The sequence below is a fragment of the Dryas octopetala genome, chromosome 6, assembly GCF_963921425.1.
Source record: "Dryas octopetala chromosome 6, drDryOcto1.1, whole genome shotgun sequence".
Classification (NCBI taxonomy): Eukaryota; Viridiplantae; Streptophyta; class Magnoliopsida; order Rosales; family Rosaceae; genus Dryas; species Dryas octopetala.
In genome coordinates this window covers 18,042,958-18,063,562 of record NC_141371.1, presented here as the reverse complement: position 1 = coordinate 18,063,562, position 20,605 = coordinate 18,042,958, and the positions used below count along the sequence as shown (strand labels likewise).

The window sequence follows — 20,605 nt, the reverse complement described above, 5'->3', positions numbered from 1 at the left end:
CACACAAGTCGAGCCACTTTCATGATCCCTCGCCAAAATTCGGCCTCCTCTAGGCCTTTGAAGCCACTTCACAAAATATTTTCGCCCAGCCTCTTGTAGGCATTTTCTCCTGGCCTCATGTAGTGGGCGAACAACACTTTTGAAACCAAGGGCGGGGTAGCCCGAATAGATTTTAATTGATCACTTTCATCATGCTCACAAGGTTGGGTGATCAACATAGTTGATATTTGGGCAAAATAATCATGAAAAGAGATTGGGCGATCAAATCATAAAAAATAGGGAAATAAAGTTGCCCGGGCTATGTAGATGGTATTTGGGTGTAAAAAATGATAGAGTAGTTGGGTGGATGGAAATAATGGAAAAAAAGCAATCCAGGCCAATCATAGGATATTTTGTGGGTGGAAGTAGCTTGGATAGACTAGAAGAAATTTTAGTAGAAAAGTAGAGGAGAGAGGCTGGACAAAATAGGGAGAAGGAGGCCGGACAAAACAAGAAGAATGAGGCTGGATAAAACAAGAAGAATGAGGCTGGACAAAATATTTATAGGCTTTGGGTGGCCAACTTCCATGTCTCTCTTTCAAAAATAGTTTGGGCCCATTTAAAAATAAAACCACTTTTTGGTCTTTAAAAATATGTATTTGGCTAGGCATAATATATATATATACACACATATACTTTTAAGCTAAATATCTAACCATACATATATATAATAATATATATATATATGTATGTATATTATATATATGTATAATATATATTAGTGCATACATAAAAGCCACGCCACTTACTCTTTCAATTGTATGTATATATACATGCAATGTGATTAATATCACTCAATGACATGCTTTATATATAAAGTATATATATATACATATAAACTCAAAACGTCAATCAATCTCTCTCTTCAATCAATTCACCCAGCCAATCCTATATATATATATATATCAATTTACATACATCCATTGTCACTTTCTTACTACCATCTTTCTTTTGCATTGTACATACACATATATATATGTGAATTCCACACACACGGGTAACCTTTTCCAATTGGCTTTGGCACTTACCAGGTTAACCATTCCTCCCTCTCTCCTCAATTCATGAAGTACCACGTACTGCAGCCATTCTTTCCTTTACTTCACGCAGGTATCACTGCAGCCCCCTTTTCTTCAATGATCTCTCTATATCAAATCAACAACAAAGCCCATCTCTCCACTAAAGCCACTTGATTAACCAAATATATATATATATATATATTATTTGCTGGCCTTTGGATATATAGAGACAAACTCAGCCATAAAAACTCATCATATTATCTCACTTATGCCAAGCAAACCAACCACCTACATGTTCTTTATGCAGCAGCCCATGCTTTAGTCATTTTTGCTCACATCCCGCTAGCAACACAACCATGCTAGAAACATATTTTCTCTATTGCAACTTGTGATTTTGGGACCCCATAGCAGCCCCTTTGAGCTTTCTTAGTTCAAAGACAACAATGCCCGCCAAGTATTTGATTTTATTCCTCACCTAGGCCTCCTTGCCGAAAACTCAATTAAAAGATGTAGGCCGGCTTCTCTATTTTACCCATTTTCTTTTCCGATCATCTTGCCATGGTAAATGCCAATTTATGGCCCAAACAAATAGCTAATCAATAATTTAACTATTAATCAACATCTCATAATTATATTCACATTTTAATGATCATGATACCATATGAGTTATATGTCATGCACATCAATGCATGTGTAAGACCCTAGAACTTACCGTATTTTTAAGTTTTTAGTTTGTTTAAAAAGAATTTGGTTTTATTATTCGAGTTGACGAATTTTTCTAAAGTCCAAGTGACTATGATTTGACCTTGGTGGCGTAAAGCTCGTTTTTCTGATAATAACGACGTTTAGTTAGTTGAAATTGGAGTACGAACGAAGGAATTACAGATTTTCAAAGTTGGTTAATTGTTTTAGATTATTATTTGATTTTTCAGAATTTTATTTGGAGAAGTTGGATTTTTCACAAAAATTTGAGAAATTAAAATAATGTTTTAAGGCCATAGTTAATGAGTACTCAGCCTCACGAGTCCATAGGAATTTTCGAGAGATTTTCGGAGCTCGAATATATTTTTGGTGGATTTTTGAAGTTAAAAAAATAAAAAAAATAAGTAAAAATCTGAAAATTGGAAATTGCACTCGGATCGCTAACATGGCTCGATCCTGGTTGTTCCTCGCTATGATCCAATGTTCCAGAACATGGCATTGCGTGTAAGCACTCACACGAATCCTTTGGTGTAAGCAAAATCTCGTCTGTCGACTTCCGTACGACATATCATGACCGTCCAAGGAAAATAACGTGTCGTTTTTCCTAGAACCGGTCACTCCTTTCCCATGCGTGCGAATCCTCTTGACCCAGATCCGTTTACCCATTTGGTCTCACATGTGACCCGCGCCTCGACCCATGGGTAGTGCTAACTCGATTCATTTTTTCCCTTATTCCACAACGAAAATTTTTTAGTTTTTCCCACTTTTTCAAGCCTATAAATAGAGAACCACCCCCTCCCTTTCACTCCACACCTTCAGCTAAAAGCTTTGTGATTTATTCAAAGTTTTCTTGAGACAAACCACTTGTTAGGAGTCTCTTAAGTTTAAAATATTTGTTTGAGTTGTCTCCTTGGGTGCCTTTAAGGATTTTGCACCTAAGAACATCTCAAGCAAATAATTTTGACAAATTGTGGGGAAACTCTGCCAAATTTTTTGCTCGCCTTAGTAAAGGCTTTGGGTAAGACTCTTGAGCTCGGTTAAGTTATTTTATTTTGAGATTAATTACTTATTAGGCCTTATTTTTTTTCTTTAACAATTCTATTTGTCGAGATTAAGCTAAGGAGGTCTACAACCAAGTATTTAATCTTTGTGGTTCTTAACACCAAATGTGGTTTAATAGGTCTAGAACGCTAACCCTAACATGAGAACGTGTTTCTCCATGTCTTTCTTACTAACCGGGCACATTTTTTGTACAATTTAGACGAAATTGGTACAAGTATGTACCGAAATGACGTTGGTTTTATTAAATTAATTAATCACGTCTAAATTATATTTAATTACATAATTAGTTGATTAAAGATGGATTAATTATAATCAATTAATTAGTAAATCAAATTGGATTATAGAATTGATATCACTAAAAAAAATTAGTTTTACTAAGAAACATGCAACTAAAGTTTAAGTGGATCAATTTACTTTACTTACATGTTACTTGTTAATTAATCAATCTAATAATGAATTGAGGCCACCCTATTAAAGTAATCGAACACTTGATGTCGAGGTCAGTATCGGTTGCTGTTGCTCTGCCGGCTTAAGGATACTGGGACTGATCCCCCAGTCTCCCCCATGTTGACCTGGTCATGTTGTTAGACTTTAAGTAGAAACCCTAAGTCCCAAAAATACAGAGACTTAGTCTTAGTAGACTAGTTTCTAAGATTTTATGGGAACACAAGACCGAAAGGAATGGTCATGTCGAAACTCTGTCGAATTTACCGTTTGACTAAAGTCGTATTCTGTCGAATTTGGATTTCCAATTTCTCAGAGAAGGATTTAAGAACATTGGTGATGTAGAAGTACACAAAGATTAAGCTTAGACACAAGGTAGAGGGATTCTCAAACCCTGACTATTGGGACTGTTTTTATGCATGTATGTACGATAATAAATATATTGCTTGTGAAATCTGCATCAATTTTTGTATGCATTGTTGCATGGATTTGTTGTTATTGTTAATGATGATCTGAGAGTAAAGGGTCACGAAAAACGATGATCTTGGGTTTCGATCCCCTAAACTTCCGAAAGAGGTAAGTACGAATGAGCCAGTCGATTTGTCCTTTAAGGGAAGCTAGGCTCGAGGAGGTACTACCATGGTAAAGGATACTTTTGCTACATTACCAAGTGTGGATGTTGTAAGTGTAGTTGGCCGTTAGTGATCGATCATCAGGTAATGATATTTTGAGATCTCATAAACGTTTTAAATAAGTTGCATGCTCATCATCAAAGATTTTGTAGATTTCAACGATTAAATTTTGATATTGGTTTGTTGGTAAAACTTTATGAACTGTTTTATCACTAGCTATATTTATTAAGTATTTTACTTACTATTTTCAAACCCAACCAGGATCCCCCGAGGGGAAGCTATGATTCAATGTGATGCTTACCTCCTACGTTGTTTGTTTTGCTTTCACTTGTAATTGCATATCACGTTCTGGTTGATGATCTTGACTAGTTGGTTGGGCGAGACAATCGTATATCTTACTGGGCATCCTCAGGTCTTCCTCATATTTAACATGTTGTTTTGCTGGGTCTTCTACCCGTTTTATTACCTATTATTTATTCCAATTTGTAATTATTCATAACATATTTCTAGTAGTCGGTTAGTATCCCGTTTTGGTTTTTGTTCACAAACATGATCTTTACTGATGTCATGTTATGCTAAGGGTTATTTTGTAAAACTTTAAATACCCTACTAGGTTGACTTATTTTAAATATATTGCGAAGTATGTTTATATGATTTCCGTTAAATAGTTTATTCTTTGATCCAATTCGTTTTCTATAAAATAAAAGGTTGTCTTAAGAAACTTCTAATAGTGATGCTAAGGCATGGTATCGTATTCTAAGATTCTTGAGGTGGGTGCCTCTGCTAAGACCCCAGTTTGGGGCCTAACAGTTAAAGTGGTATCAGAGCAAATTCTTTAAACGAAATGATTTTTCGAAATGAATTTTAAAATGAATTTCTAAAAGGTCATTTTCAAGAAAATACCAACTCCAAAACTCTTTTATTCGTGAGCCTTATTGAAATTATGTTCAAGTTCTTGATTCCGCTTGAACACTAGTTAAAAGACCTGTAATTTCTTTTCAGTTCTGTAAAGCAAGATGTCGTCCCGACGCGTCAACCCTCTCGGTCACCATAATGCTAACAATCAATTTGATCCTTAGAAAATTGCAGCCTTTATGCAAGCGTTTCTGTATATGTAGCCTCATACGACACTCTTTAAGAGGGAAGAGAAGAGAATGAAAGAGTATTTGAACAATTTTCTCCGGACTAAGCCTATGAAGTTTCATGGTAGTTCTGAAGTGAATATGGCTGAAACTTGGCTTCAGCATATTCTGAAGAAGCTCAATTCGATCTATGCACCGCCTAATTTGAGAGTTTGGTTGGCTGCCCATGTCTTAGATGGAGAAGCCGATGCTTGGTGGAATACCATCACTCAAATGGAGGATGTGGAGACAATGGTGTGGGATGACGTTCATCTTTATTTCAACAACCGTTACTTTCCAAAGTCTATGAGGATTAGAAGGGCTAAGGAATTTCTGGATTTGGAACAAGGAAATATGCCAGTTGCTAAGTACGTGGCAAAGTTTACTGAGTCGGGAAGGTTTGCACCTTCGATCATGAATGATAAGGAGCTGAAGATTTCTTGATTCTTACAAGGATTGAAGTATAGGATTCGTACTCATTTGGTGAGTCATGATTACTTTGATTACACAGCTATGGTGAATGCAACCTATGCTCAGGAGCAGGATTTCTTGAACAACTTTAGGAAATTTAAAGTCTCTGGAAGGTCAATATAGAGGAAGTCTGGGAAGAAAAGGAATTTCGATTATGTAGGAAACAAGAACCAAGAAGGATCTAGCAGACGTCGTATTAACTACTACCACTACAAGAAAAACTGTAATAGACATAACTTCTTTAATATCAATTTTTACATTAACCGATATTGTAGAGTTTTAGGTATCAGTTAATTTTTTAGATGATATCTAAACTCATTCACATATCACCAATTTTTATTTCCGATATCTAAATTTTGCAATTTTGATTAAGAATTTTTTAAAATCGATATGTAAGCCACACCATGATATCTATACTTCACCTAAAAAAAACACGGAGAATTTTTTCCCCGACTTAAATTTTTTGGCTAATTAGGTTCCCAACCCCAGTCACGATATCCCTCACAAAACACACACATTCCCATCGCCCTCCGCAGACATCTCCTTCTCTCTCACCCTCGCTTACACTCACTCGGTCCGTCTCTCTCACTCGATCCTTCTCTCTCGTTCTCATTCTCAGTCGGCCCCCAAATCTTCATCTCCCCATCCTCTCTCTTTCTCTGCCCTTCGCTTGTTGAAATTGAGGATGAACAGATTCAACTTTGCGACGGCGATCCACCTTCTCCGACGAGTTACGACACCGTCCACCCAAGATATCATCGTCCTCTCGACACTGATCATCTTGGTTTCTTCCTTGAGTCCGGAAAGTCAATCATGAAGGAGAATCTATCCAACCCCTTCGCTAGCGATCTGAGTTTTCTAGCAGCTTCGAGGTGTCCGTGTCTGTTTCTGAAAGCTTTTAACGATTTGTTTGGCTCCTCATCTGTCCAGCCTCCTCTGTCTGGCTCTTGAGTCTTGAGTCTCACTCACACTCAAGTCTGCCTATATCGCGTCCAGTCCCTCTTTGTTTTTCTTCAGGTTTGTATCTCTCTGTCAATGTCACACCTTAATTTTGTTTATTTGTTTAATAAAACATGTTACACTCTCTTTCTTTAATTCAGCTCTCTCTGCATGTTTGATGTCTGTGTCTATTTCTGAAAGCTTTTAACGATTTGTTTGTTATTTGTCCGACTGAAGTGAATTGATGAACTGCTTTTATTTGAGAGAGATATTCTGATTTTTATCTTGGCTTCTGTATAAATCACCAGTGGGTTCAGGGTTTAGTTTTCTGGAGAAATTTGTTTTCTGGGAGGAACTTTGTTTTCAGGTGTATAAATAACCATATTTTGTTGTCCATTTATTTTGGTATCCCAAACCTCAAACGCCAACCCTTCCACCTCCACAGTCTCTCCTATCTCACCCTCCCAAGAAGACATCGTCCTCTCCCGCGCCTCCCACCTTACACGCCAAGAGCTCCTTCGCCGCCGTTCCCACCACCTCAAGCAGCTCGCCAAATGCTACAAAGACCACTACTACTGGGCTCTCATGAAGGAACTCAAGGTCCAGCACCGGGAGTATTACTGGAACTACGGTGTCAGCCCCTTTCAAGAAGAGCACAAGAAAGACAGAGACACAGGGGTTGTTGTTGAAGGCACTGATGAGAACAATAACAACATCATCATGAACAACAACAACCATAATGCTTGTACTGCGATTACTCAGACGAGTGAATTTGATGCCAAAAACAAACGGCGCTGCGCTTCTGTGGGGTGTAAGTTGAAAGCAATGGCGTTGACAAGCTTTTGTCACCTCCATATTCTTTTGGATTCGAAGCAGAGGCTCTACAAGGCTTGTAATTATGTTATCAAGAGGTATTTGTGAGAATGCTTCTGTGTTTGTCACAAAATTGACTAAGTAGACTGATATTTTTGCATAGAATTTTGTATGCATGCTAATAATTGAAAGTGTAGTTTTCCCTACTGATTTCAACTTTGATTAGGTTTTTTTTCCCTTGTTTTATGTTAGTATTAGCCTTCTATCAAATTCACCTGGAGTTGTGTTTTAGCTTAGTTCTTGGATAGGTGTTTTTCTGTTTGTGTGTTTGTGATGGACTGGGGAAATAATCACCATTCCTTAGTTGTCCAACTTTTTCCTCTTTTTGTTCTTGTTTTGTTTGTTGTGTATATTCTACCATCAATGAGTAGCAGAGGTTGATTTTCGAACTGACAATATTTTTAATTGATTGGCTTTATGTATCTAGTGCTCAAGCAGGACCTATAACCTGTGGGAAGCCAATACTGAGATCCACCGTTCCTTCTCTTTGTACTGTCCACTTTCAAAAGGCTCAGAAGCATGTCACAAGGGCCTTGAAGAAGGCAGGCCTTAATGTTTCGTCATCAAGTAAGCTTGCTCCAAAGTTCCATGTTGTAGTAGCAGAATATGTACGCCAAATTCAAGCAAAACGCAGAGCTGCACAAAGGGAAAATGGAAGTTGCAATCAATGAAGAAACTGCTGACTGAGCCCCTCCAACTGGCAGCTGCATAATTCATGGTGCATTGGTGATTGTGTAAAATGATGCAAAACCAGAGGTGTGATGCTCTCTCTCTCTCTCTCTCTCTCTCTCTCTCCCTCTCTCTCCCCCCCCCCCTTCTCTCTCTCTTTAAATATACAAAAAATTTGATGGGAGAGGAGACTTGAATTTTCAAAGCATCACCTATGGAATATATGGGAAAGTTGTTTTACATTTAATCAATCTTAATATTGTTCTTTACCTTTTTCTAACACATAGACTAAGGACATGTTATATATTGTTCATTTTACTTCATTTTCAGTATGACCTTTCACATATGTAATAATATTCTCCTACCTGATAATTATCCACAGCTTTTCGTCCCATCAAGGATATAAGTAAACGCACACCAAAGCTATAAGCATCACTTCCTTCTGAAACATAACCAGAAATCACATAGGTAGGGCTTAGGTACCCAAATAACCCTTTCACGTCATCATCAACATGGGATTGCTTAGGAGGAAGTGAAAAATTTCCATTAAACAAAAATATAGACATGTAGACCTGAAAAATGTGTTGTTCATTTGAGCAGTGTTCTTCCTCCATTGAAGTAAGTAGACAAAATTTTCTTCTATCAATTTTTCAAAAATTAAAGAGTTATATCAAAACTTGAGAAATCCCAAGTTTCTAAGAGCATGCGCAATTCATTGAGAAATTCAAATTTGTTGGTGATTCTGTATATACAGGGTGGTCTTAACAGTCCATACTTTGATGTCTGTGGTTATCTGTGCTACTTGATAAAACTTAAAAAAAAAAAGATTCATTATGAAGATATGGTTAGTAGTAATTAGTAAAGCTGTCCTTTCTCCTCATCAGAAATCCAGAACTGGCCGGGGATCCTTTGGAGACCAAGTATCCGTAAGTGTGTGTGCTTTCTTAAACTCCATTCTTGATTTGTGGTCTGCTGTTTACTTAAGAATGAAGGTTTGACATTATTTTGGAGCTACATCTAATGTCTCTCATTGTTCTCTTAAAATATATATATATATATAATGTCTGTCATTGTCTTCTTTCTAGTGCACTAATCAAATTTATTCTTTCCACCACCATTTCATCATATCCAATACTTGTTCTCCATTGATATACCGATTTATCATTTATTCCAAATTCAAAATTAATAAAATTCTTTGAAAAACTTTGTGTAGACATAAGAGAATGTAGACATACGAGAATAAAATTCTTTATCATCTACCGATATACCTGTGTAGTAATAAAAGAGTGTAGACATATGAGAATTCTCAATCTCATGGGTCCCCAATTTGGTAATAAGTTCATGCTCTATATACTGTACTTCTTGTTCATATACTCTTAGATGACTAGAATGGTTTACTACTAGTTGACTGGTTATTAGACCTTGGCCATGTGGCAATTGCTTCCATGTCTACTGGAAACAAAATTTAATCTTCACCTCAACTGGTTTCTGGATCCTATATAAGAGATGAATAAAATATACAATCTTTCTTTTTATTTTCCACTCTTCTTTACTTAAGCTGCAAATCTGATTGTTTTCCTTTTTTTTTTTTGGCTCATAAATCTGAGTGTTTTAATGTCACAGGCTTATGAAGACTACCGCATTTCAGCCTTCGAGCAGAGTTATCGTTGTTTCCTAGTCTCATTTAATGACAAGGTTTGAGTTCCAAACCTGGAATATATATTGAATTTCACTAATTAAGTTGAAAGTTTGCACCCCCTATGCCCTCCAAAAATGAGGACAAATATCTCCCTTTATTTGAGTTCTGGGATTACTCAGTGTTATATTCATGTAATATATACATATACATATATATATATAGTTATAATTGATGTTATTCTTTGGCTAGCCTCATGATTGTTTGTACTAATTCCTCTTAATCTTGATCTTTGCAGCCACATCTGGAAAAGGGTGATAAAAGTATGTTTCTCTGCCTGACTAGTTATTTTATACTATCCATGTCATCCTCTATGTATATATTCTTTCACAGAACATGATAACATTAAATAGTTTTTTAATTACTTGTTTGGTTTTTGTCTTTCCAGTTATAATGCCTCCCTCAGCACTTGATCTCCTTGATTCAAAAGAGATGAATTCTTGTCGGAAAGCTCCTTTCATGAGATCAAAATCTTTTTCTAACTAAGAGCTGGCTTTTTAAAATATAAACCTTTCCTTTTTTTTTTTTTTTGTCTATGTAGTTGTCAAACCGTACATGGCTTTTCTTGTGATAAGAATTCAAACTGCAAAAGTGTAAATTTTTTAACAATAAAAAAACTAGAGGCTAGTGCCTACCTTTATAGTTAATGGTCTTATTATCTTTTTTTTTTTTTGTTTTTTGTTTTTTGTTTTTTTTTTTTTTTAGGTTTAAGGTGTTAGTTTGATTATGCAGAATGGATGAAATGATGAGTGGACAAAGGGATTGGAGAGAGTTAGCTGTTTTGGGAGATAAGATAAACAAGTTTACTGACATCATAGAAGGGTTAATTTGGTCTCCAAGGAGCTGTGAGGGTAATGATCAAGCTGATGATTGGGCTTTTGAGGAGGTAGGTGCAAGAACCATATATATTTTGAGGCTTAGAACAAGTTTTAACTCATATGTTATAGATTGTGAAACATCTCATTATAGGATATTCATTCAAAGGAAATTGTTCTATCAGCTTAGTAATTATCTAGTGTGTACATGGGCTTTGTGCTTTATTTTCTTTATACAGATAATATCTAGAAACAAAAGTGTCCATTACTTATTAAACTAGATTATGTCCTTTCCAGCATGGAGTTATTGTTTCTTGTTTTCATTCTATATGATTTAAACTTAAAAAACCTTGTAAGAGTTCCCACTGAAGTGTTTCAAACCAATAATTAATAAAATGCCTTGTTATATATTCATCACATTAGTTGGGTTTGAAACTTCTCTGCCTTGGAACTGCTTTTCTTGTCAACTTGTGTGGTTTGCTTATGTACTGCATGTGTGTGTGTGTGCACTTTTCTTGGAACTGCTCTGGTTTGGGGATTTCGAACTACAGTGGCCTTTTTATTTCATTAATTGATTCCTTTAGGTACAAGGGCAGAATATATAAATTAATGTCAACTTTGGTGACAGTGGCATATATGCAGGATTATTTATAACATTGGTCAGATTTTGTTGCATTCTTTTGATTTGGTGAAATTGAGTTACATGCATGTTGAGATATTGAAATTGACATGAATATTATTAATATTAATTTTGCACTTGTCTTTAATGTTTGTAGTGGACTAACCCGAAGAACAAGCGGAATGGTTATACACAAGAACGGATTGGGAAGAGTTCATTACCCTCAATTATCTTTAGACCAATTGGTATATATGTGGTAGCTGCATGTAGGCAGTGTTTAGAATAGTGCTTAAGGAGATAGATTTTGTGAAGGTGCTTATGGAGATAGAATAGTGATTTTGGGATATACATGTATTGATGAGGCCGGGCTATCCATATTTTTATATGGATTTGTAATCTATTTTTGTTAACTTGATTACGCTTGAGTTTGGATGTTGGATTAATTTATATGAATGGAAGAATTGAAGTTGGATTACTTTAGAAGTTTACTAATTGTTGCATGGATGCATGCCAATCAATTTTTATCCATATTAGAAGTTTACTTTGGATTACATATCAGATTATGAAAAAAAGCAATGATAAGGAATAGAGTTTCAACATCATTTAAAAAACAAAAAACCGATATCTAAAGTATACTTTTATATCAGATTTTAAGTACAAAAACGATATGTTATATATCTTTTTATATCAAATTTTAAGTACGAAAACGATATGTTATATATATTTTTATATCAGATTTTCATTACCAAAACGATATTGAATACATTGTTTATATCAGTTTGGAAAAAAATAACGATATAATAAGTATCTTACATATCAGAATTCAGTTTTTAAGATATCAGAAATGTTTAATATCCGATATCGTTGATTGTATATGATATCAGATTATCAAACAAATAGGATATCTAATATATTATAGACATCGGTGAAAAACCGATATCTAATAGGGGAGAATAGATATCAGCACTCAATATATCGGTAGAATACCTAAATAGATATCGGTTTTTCACTGATATCTATTAACGTTTTTCTTGTAGTGTACACTTGTGTAGAAGAAGGGCATATATCTATTAAGTGCCATCGTCGAGGAGCTGATGGACAGACTACTGCTTAGAGACCGCAGCAACCAGCTCAGACTAATCAACTTTTTAGAGCTCAACCTCCTAAACAAACACCACAACAAGGAAGACAAAGAAGGAATGGTAGGCCTTAACAAAACCGAGGTGGAAGAGCTTTTGCAATGCAAGGAACTAATGATAATGTAGTTTTGGACGGTACACTTCTCTTATCAAACACTTAAGTTAAAATTTTTTGTTTGATATTGGTGCATCACATTCTTTCGTATCTGTTAGTTTTGCTAAAAGTCTAAGATTGTGTACTGAATCATTAGTAGTGCCCTTAGACTTAAGTATTCCCTTAGGAGAGAAGAAAGTAATAAATCAAATCAATAAGGCTTGTCAACTAGTAATACAAAAACAAATATTACTAACTGATTTGTACCCGTTGGAGATGAAGAACTATGACCTAATCCTAGGAATGGATTGGTTGCGCACGAATCAAGCCTAGATCAACTATAGAAAAAGGAAGGTACAAGTTATCCAGCCAACAAAGTGGAAGTTGTAGTGCGATTGGATGAGAAGTTGATTCCTCCTAACTTTTTGTTGAAAACAAGTCTCAAAGGGATGAGAAGTTGATTCATTCCTCTTGTTAATTTAATATGTTGTTTTGCTCGGTCTTCTACCCGTTTTATTATCTATTGTTTATTCCAGTTTGTAATTACTTAGAACATCTTTCTAGTAGTTGATTGGTATCCCGTTTTGGGTTTTGTTTTAGAAACATGGTCTTTACTGATACCATGTTGTGCTAAGGGTTATTTTGTAAAACTTTAAATACTTTACTAGGTTGGCTTAGTTTAAATATATTTCGAAGTATGTTTATATGATTTCCGCTGTATACTTTATTCTTTGATCCAACCCATTTTCCATAAAATAAAAGACTTAACTCGTTTTAAGAAACTTGGAATAGTGATGCTAAGGCATGATATCGCATTCTAAAGTTCTTGGGGCGGGTGCCTCTACTAGGACCCCAGTTTGGGGCCTAACAGCATGCGTACCTGGTTTAGAGAGTAAAGGCAACACCTGTATATCTATTCAAATGATAATGGACCCATACTAACCAATAATCAAATGTATCAACTACTTCCCTGTCAGCAACAACTGAACGAGTAGCGAGACGTCCTAACCTTTTGATCCTCAGATCACAACAACCTAGCTAGCTAACTCATTGAAGTAGTAACCACGCGGTTGTGTAAATTACAACAACCGTCCTTGGAGAGCCACAGCTCGCTAAGTAAACCCCACCAGTGGATTTAGGGGATCAAACTCAAGGTCATCACTATGTGACCCTTTGTTTCAAGTTAGTGGTCCAAACACTCAAACATCATTAGTGTAATCAATATATCAATAATGATTTATATATATGCTCAATGCTATGTCAATTTCTAATACAATCTAAGCAGCAAATCAATTAATCATCAACATAAACCATTCTCAATAAAATCATATATGTACCAAATTATATCTCTGCCCAACCTGGCACATTCTTTGTGTCTCGACTCAAACGGCACAACAAAGACACCTATAAACAATAGTTCTCTAACAGACATTAATCGTCTTTACCGAGTAACTATTTAGTCAAATTATAATATCTAATTATGAGATACAATAGGGTCACATGCATTCAACAAACAAGAGCTTATGTGAAATCTCTAGAGTGTACCCTAACTCATTTTAATTCACTAACAAGTACACGAAACAACCCTTTTATTAATCTAGTTATTAAGTGTCTTATCCAATTCATTTTCATCTTATCAAGCAGGTAAATTAACCTTATCAGTTATCACCTTAACAACAGAGAATTTTAATAATAATAATAAAATTCATAACATATCTTGATTATTAACAAATTAAATGTCAAGTTAATGACCAATAACAACACAATAATAAAACAGCTCAAATAAACATCACCGACAACTAAACGTGTCATCACAATTAACTTATGTACCGTTCAACTATTATATCATTTAATTGAACAATAACAATTCACCAAATCATACAATTAGACAACAAAGGTCTAATAACAGAAACCACAAGATCAAGACCAGAAATCACCCACTTGGATTATGAGCAACATTAGTCAACTCATACACCACACCACCACCACACGAAATTCACCGTCTAACCATTCCGTTCCTCGGGAGTCACATAAAATGACCAAACTATCCTTATGAATTAACTGAAAGTCTAGAATTTACTCAAACGTTAACTCAAAACTAAATCGATTAAATTTAGTGGAATGAACACAAATGCTCTCGTCGGTAAAATACCAAACTAAGGTTTCGAGTTTCAGGTTCAACAACCGAAATGGCATCGGGTTACAAATTCCCGAGCCAACGTATTTGTTAAGACCAGACAATTAACATAATCAAACAGGGTTCATAACTTGGTCGTTCAATGACCGGAATAAGAGTCAGCCGCCACGTATAGTGGCTGCCTGAACCGGTTTGCAACACAAACAACAACCAAAACTTACCAATTGACCTTGGAGAGTCACCTGGAGGTTTAATTGGGCAACAAAGGGACAAACAACACTAACCCACCACCACAACTGGCGGAGCCGACGGTGGCAGCGGCACAACCTATAAATCAATAATTTCTTAAAATTTTCAATTCTAAACGACATTTGAAGGTTCATAGGGGTGAGAATTGTCTAAAAATCATTCAAAATCATCCCCTAAAACCAAAATCAAAGGGAACTCAAAATGGGTTCAAAACCTTAAAATCAAACTTCACAAATTCCTCAAAATTGACAAGCAATACCAAATGGGTTTTAAAGCGCATGAGGAGAGGAAGAAAACCCACCAGTCAATTTGGTAATAGGAGCTTGGAGGTGGCGAAAATTGACAAAACAAGCCAGCGGTAGGCTGAGCTTTCTCGGCTGTTTCTTCACACAACGGTGACTGGCCGGCGAAGGGGAGCTTAGGGAAGGGATGACCGGCACGCACCTATAGACCACGCTGGTGGCCTTAGGCCGTCGGTAAATTGCCCGGAGAGGCTGGGCTCTCGCCTGGTGGTCACGCGCAAAGGAGAGAGACAGAGAGAGAGAGAGACAGAGAGAGAGAGAGAGAGAGAGAGAGAGAGAGAGAGAGAGAGAGAGAGAAGTGAGGAGAGAGAAATTAGATAAATGAAAATCAAATGTCTAATTTTGGGTTTTTAAAAATGCCCATAACTTCAAACGTCTGTATCTCTCAAACCGTCACTCCCATTGACACAGGGTTCGCGTCTACAAGCTTATAAGCTTGAGACTTGTCTAACAAGTCCAAGTTCAAAACCAAAAGCCCAATAAAATAAAAAGTTAACCTTTAAGTCAAACTAATTTTAAAACAAAATTTAGAATAAACCTAAAACCTTTATTTCTCAAATAAATTCCCAAAAATCTCAAAATAAATTTCCAAATAAAATTTAGAAAATCTACAGGGTCTCACAGTGTGGGCTTGGGTAGGTGGGGGCAGATGAAATTGCAGATGAGAAGGAAGATGATTGACCACATTGTGATATTTAAATGAGGACATAATAAATGAATGGTTCAGATTATGAGATCACATTGTGTAGTGGACTCGAAAGAGTAGTTAATGCCGTATTATCATACTAACCAATTAGCTCTAGACTACCTTATATATATCTTAAGCGATTAGTCTAGTGCGCGAAAGCTGACCCAAGACACTCTAAAAAAAAACAAAAACAAAATAGTTAAGAGTGATTATATTCCCACCCCCATGTCCTATTTCCCCACCCACCTTATTTTTACACTCTCATTAAACATATAAAAATACTTTTCTCATCTTCCATTATTCCTACAGTACCCTTTGATATACCAACTCAAACATTCACCCACTAAACACTCTTCTCACCCCTTTAACTATCATCCCACCCATGCACCCATCTTTTTTCATAATGTCTTTCTTTTATAAACCCTAGTTCTTCACCAAAACTCAAAATCAAGGCATAAATTCAATTTAAACACATAACTATATATGTTATTTCAACGGGGTCCATGAACTTTCAAATATTTCAAATATACACCCGATCTATTATCTAAATTGAAAAATGAATTTTTGTCCATTGATTCGTTGAGAGATCAGTTAAATTGACAGTTTGGCTTTTGCTGACCGTGATTACTTAGCGATGTAGCGCTATCTCAGCAAACATTTCCCGCCAAATGAGCGACACGGGCCCACAATTTAATAATAATAGAGAGAGAGAGAGAGAAAGAGTTTGTGGGCCTGTGTCAGGGGTTAGGTGGACCCGCGGGAAATGAGCGACACGGGTCCACCTAACCCCTGACACGGGTCCATAAACTCATCATCTCTTTTTTGCTCATTGAACACAAGTGAGAGATTTATATTCGAATTTGGGGAAAAACGTGATGTTTTTGGAAGACTAAATGGTCAGGAGAGCGTTCGACAAGCGGAAAAGAGGTGATGGGTGTGTGGGCCCGTGTCAAGTGGATATGTGTCACTCATTTGGCGGGAAATGTATTCTGAGTTGGTGCCACGTCGCCAATTAATCCCCGTTATCAAAAGCCAAGCTGACATTTAACTGATCTCTCAATAAATTGATGGACGAAATTTTATTTTTCAATTTACATAATAAATCAGGTGTATATTTGAAATATTTGAAAGTTTGTGGACCCCGTTGAAATAACATATATAGTTATGTGTCTAAATTGAATTTATGCCCAAAATCAATTATTTTATTTGAATGATGCCTATACATCTATTAAAATGTATGATTATTTTGTACCCTACTTTCTAATTTTTTTTTTTTAATGGTTTTAAATCAAGAATTGGGACTTTTGACAACCTAGATTTTGGAAATAAAAAGTTAACCTTTAAGTCAAACTAATTTTAAAACAAAATTTAGAATAAACCCAAAACCTTTATTTCTCAAATAAATTCCCAAAAATCTCAAAATAAATTTCCAAATAAAATTTAGAAAATCTACAGGGTCTCACAGTGTGGGCTTGGGTAGGTGGGGGCAGATGAAATTGCAGATGAGAAGGAAGATGATTGACCACATTGTTATATTTAAATGAGGACATAATAAATGAATGGTTCAGATTATGAGATCACATTGTGTAGTGGACTCGAAAGAGTAGTTAATGCTGTATTATCATACTAACCAATTAGTTCTAGACTACCTTATATATATCTTAAGCGATTAGTCTAGTGTGCGAAAGCTGACCCAAGACACTCTAAAAAAAACAAAAACAAAATAGTTAAGAGTGATTATATTCCCACCCCCATGTCCTATTTCCCCACCCACCTTATTTTTACACTCTCATTAAACATATAAAAATACTTTTCTCATCTCCCATTATTCCTGCAGTACCCTTTGATATACCAACTCAAACATTCACCCACTAAACACTCTTCTCACCCCTTTAACTATCATCCCACCCATGCACCCATCTTTTTTCATTATGTCTTTCTTTTATAAACCCTAGTTCTTCACCAAAACTCAAAATCAAGGCATAAATTCAATTTAGACACATAACTATATATGTTATTTCAACGGGGTCCATGAACTTTCAAATATTTCAAATATACACCCGATCTATTATCTAAATTGAAAAATGAAATTTTGTCCATTGATTCGTTGAGAGATCAGTTAAATTGACAGTTTGGCTTTTGCTGACCGTGACTACTTAGCGATGTGGCGCTATCTCAGCAAACATTTCCCGCCAAATAAGCGACACGGGCCCATAATTTAATAATAATAGAAAGAGAAAGAGAGAGAGTTTGTGGGCCCGTGTCAGGGGTTAGGTGGACCCGCGGGAAATGAGCGACACGAGTCCACCTAACCCCTGACACGGGTCCACAAACTCATCATCTCTTTCTCGCTCGTTGAACACAAGTGAGAGATTTATATTCGAATTTGGGGGAAAACGTGATGTTTTTGGAAAACTAAATGGTTAGGAGAGCGTTCGACGAGCGGGAAAGAGGTGATGGGTGTATGGGCCCGTGCCAAGTGGATATGTGTCGCTCATTTGGCGGGAAATGTATTCTGAGTTAGTGTCACGTCGCCAATTAATCCCCATTAGCAAAAGCCAAGCTGACATTTAACTGATCTCTCAATAAATTGATGGACGAAATTTCATTTTTCAATTTACATAATAAATCAGGTGTATATTTAAAATATTTGAAAGTTTGTGGACCCCGTTGAAATAGCATATATAGTTATGTGTCTAAATTGAATTTATGCCCAAAATCAATTATTTTATTTGATTGATGCCTATACATCTATTAAAATGTATGATTATTTTGTACCCTACTTTCTAATTTTTTTTTAATGGTTTTAAATCAAGAATTGGGACTTTTGACAACCTAGATTTTGGAACTAAAAAGTTAACCTTTAAGTCAAACTAATTTTAAAACAAAATTTAGAATAAACCCAAAATCTTTATTTCTCAAATAAATTCCCAAAAATCTCAAAATAAATTTCCAAATAAAATTTAGAAAATCTACGGGGTCTCACAGTGTGGACTTGGGTGGGTGGGGGCAGATGGAATTGCAGATGAGAAGGAAGATGATTGACCACAATGTGATATTTGAATGAGGACATAATAAATGAATGGTTCAGATTATGAGATCACATTGTGTAGTGGACTCGAAAGAGTAGTTAATGCTGTATTATCATACTAACCAATTAGCTCTAGACTACCTTATATATATCTTAAGCGATTAGTCTAGTGCACGAAAGCTGACCCATGACACTCTAAAAAAAAAAAAACCAAATAGTTAAGAGTGATTATATTCCCACCCCCATGTCCTATTTCCCCCTCTACCTTATTTTTACACTCTCATTAAACATATAAAAACATTTTTCTCACCTCCCATTATTCCTACAGTACCCTTTGATATATCAACTCAAACATTCACCCACTAAACACTTTTCTCACCCCTTTAACTATCATCCCACCCATGCACCCATCTTTTTTCATAATTTCTTTCTTTTATAAACCCTAGTTCTTCAACAAAACTCAAAATCAAGGCATAAATTCAATTTAAACACATAACTATATCTGCTATTTCAACGGGGTCCATGAACTTTCAAATATTTCAAATATACACCCGATCTATTATCTAAATTGAAAAATGAATTTATGTCCATTGATTCGTTGAGAGATCAGTTAAATTGACAGTTTGGCTTTTGCTGACCGGGATTACTTAGCGATATGGCGCTATCTCAGCAAACATTTCCCGCCAAATGAGCAACATGGACCCACAATTTAATAATAATAGAGAGAGAAAGAGAGAGAGTTTGTGGGCCCGTGTCAGGGGTTAGGTGGACCCGCGGGAAATGAGCGACACGGGTCCACCTAACCCCTGACACGGGTCCACAAACTCATCATCTCTTTCTCGCTCGTTGAACACAAGTGAGGGATTTATATTCGAATTTGGGGGAAAACGTGATGTTTTTGGAAGACTAAATGGTCAAGAGAGCGTTCGACGAGCGGGAAAGAGGTGATGGGTGTGTGGGCCCGTGTCAAGTGGATATGTGTCGCTCATTTTGGCGGGAAATGTATGCTAAGTTGGTGTCACGTCGCCAATTAATCCCCGTTAGCAAAAGCCAAGCTGATATTTAACTGATCTCTCAATAAATTGATGTACGAAATTTCATTTTTCAATTTACATAATAAATCAGGTGTATATTTGAAATATTTGAAAGTTTGTGGATCCCGTTGAAATAACATATATAGTTATGTGTCTAAATTGAATTTATGCCCAAAATCAATTATCCTATTTGAATGATGCCTATACATCTACTAAAATGTATGATTATTTTGTACCCTACTTTCTAATTTTTTTTTTTTTTTAATGGTTTTAAATCAAGAATTGGGACTTTTGACAACCTAGATTTTGGAAATAAAAAGTTAACGTTTAAGTCAAACTAATTTTAAAACAAAATTTAGAATAAACCCAAAACCTTTATTTCTCAAATAAATTCCCAAAAATCTCAAAATAAATTTTCAAATAAAATTTAGAAAATCTACGGGGTCTCACAGTGTGGGCTTGGGTGGGTGGGGGCAGATGAAATTGCAGATTAGAAGGAAGATGATTGACCACATTGTGATATTTAAATGAGGACATAATAAATTAATGGTTCAGATTATGAGATCACATTGTGTAGTGGACTTGAAAGAGTAGTTAATGCTATATTATCATACTAACCAATTATCTCTAGACTGCCTTATATATATCTTAAGGAATTAATCTACTGCGCGAAAGTTGACCCATGACACTCTAAAAAAAAAAAAATCAAATAGTTAAGAGTGATTATATTCCCACCCCCATTTCCTATTTCCCCACCCACCTTATTTTTACACTCTCATTAAACATATAAAAACACTTTTCTCACCTCCCATTATTCCTACAGTACCCTTTGA

General features: G+C 35.8%; 1 protein-coding gene and 1 pseudogene across 2 annotated transcripts; both read left to right on the top strand.

The window, feature by feature from the left end:
• The first annotated feature begins 6,511 nt into the window (after positions 1-6,511).
• LOC147282990 (uncharacterized) lies at positions 6,512-8,054 on the top strand (annotated as a pseudogene). The gene is made up of 2 exons (XR_015123071.1): positions 6,512-7,337; positions 7,727-8,054. The product of XR_015123071.1 is annotated as an uncharacterized LOC147282990 (transcript).
• Positions 8,055-8,106: 52 nt separating this feature from the next.
• Positions 8,107-11,573, top strand: LOC147282989 (uncharacterized). Its single transcript, XM_086249145.1, has 5 exons — positions 8,107-8,894; positions 9,592-9,663; positions 9,903-9,979; positions 10,397-10,550; positions 11,256-11,573. The coding sequence occupies exons 1-5, from the start codon at positions 8,802-8,804 to the stop codon at positions 11,382-11,384; spliced, it is 525 nt and encodes a 174-aa protein (XP_086105271.1). The 5' UTR covers positions 8,107-8,801; the 3' UTR covers positions 11,385-11,573.
• The last annotated feature ends 9,032 nt before the right edge of the window (positions 11,574-20,605 follow it).

Bases quoted from the DNA above. Each gene is read 5' to 3' on its own strand.
- LOC147282989 (XM_086249145.1), top strand. From the start codon at position 8,802: ATGAAGATATGGTTAGTAGTAATTAGTAAAGCTGTCCTTTCTCCTCAT. The intron at 8,895-9,591 runs GTAAGTGTGTGT...TTAATGTCACAG, and splicing joins CCTTTGGAGACCAAGTATCC to GCTTATGAAGACTACCGCAT. The intron at 9,664-9,902 runs GTTTGAGTTCCA...TGATCTTTGCAG, and splicing joins TAGTCTCATTTAATGACAAG to CCACATCTGGAAAAGGGTGA.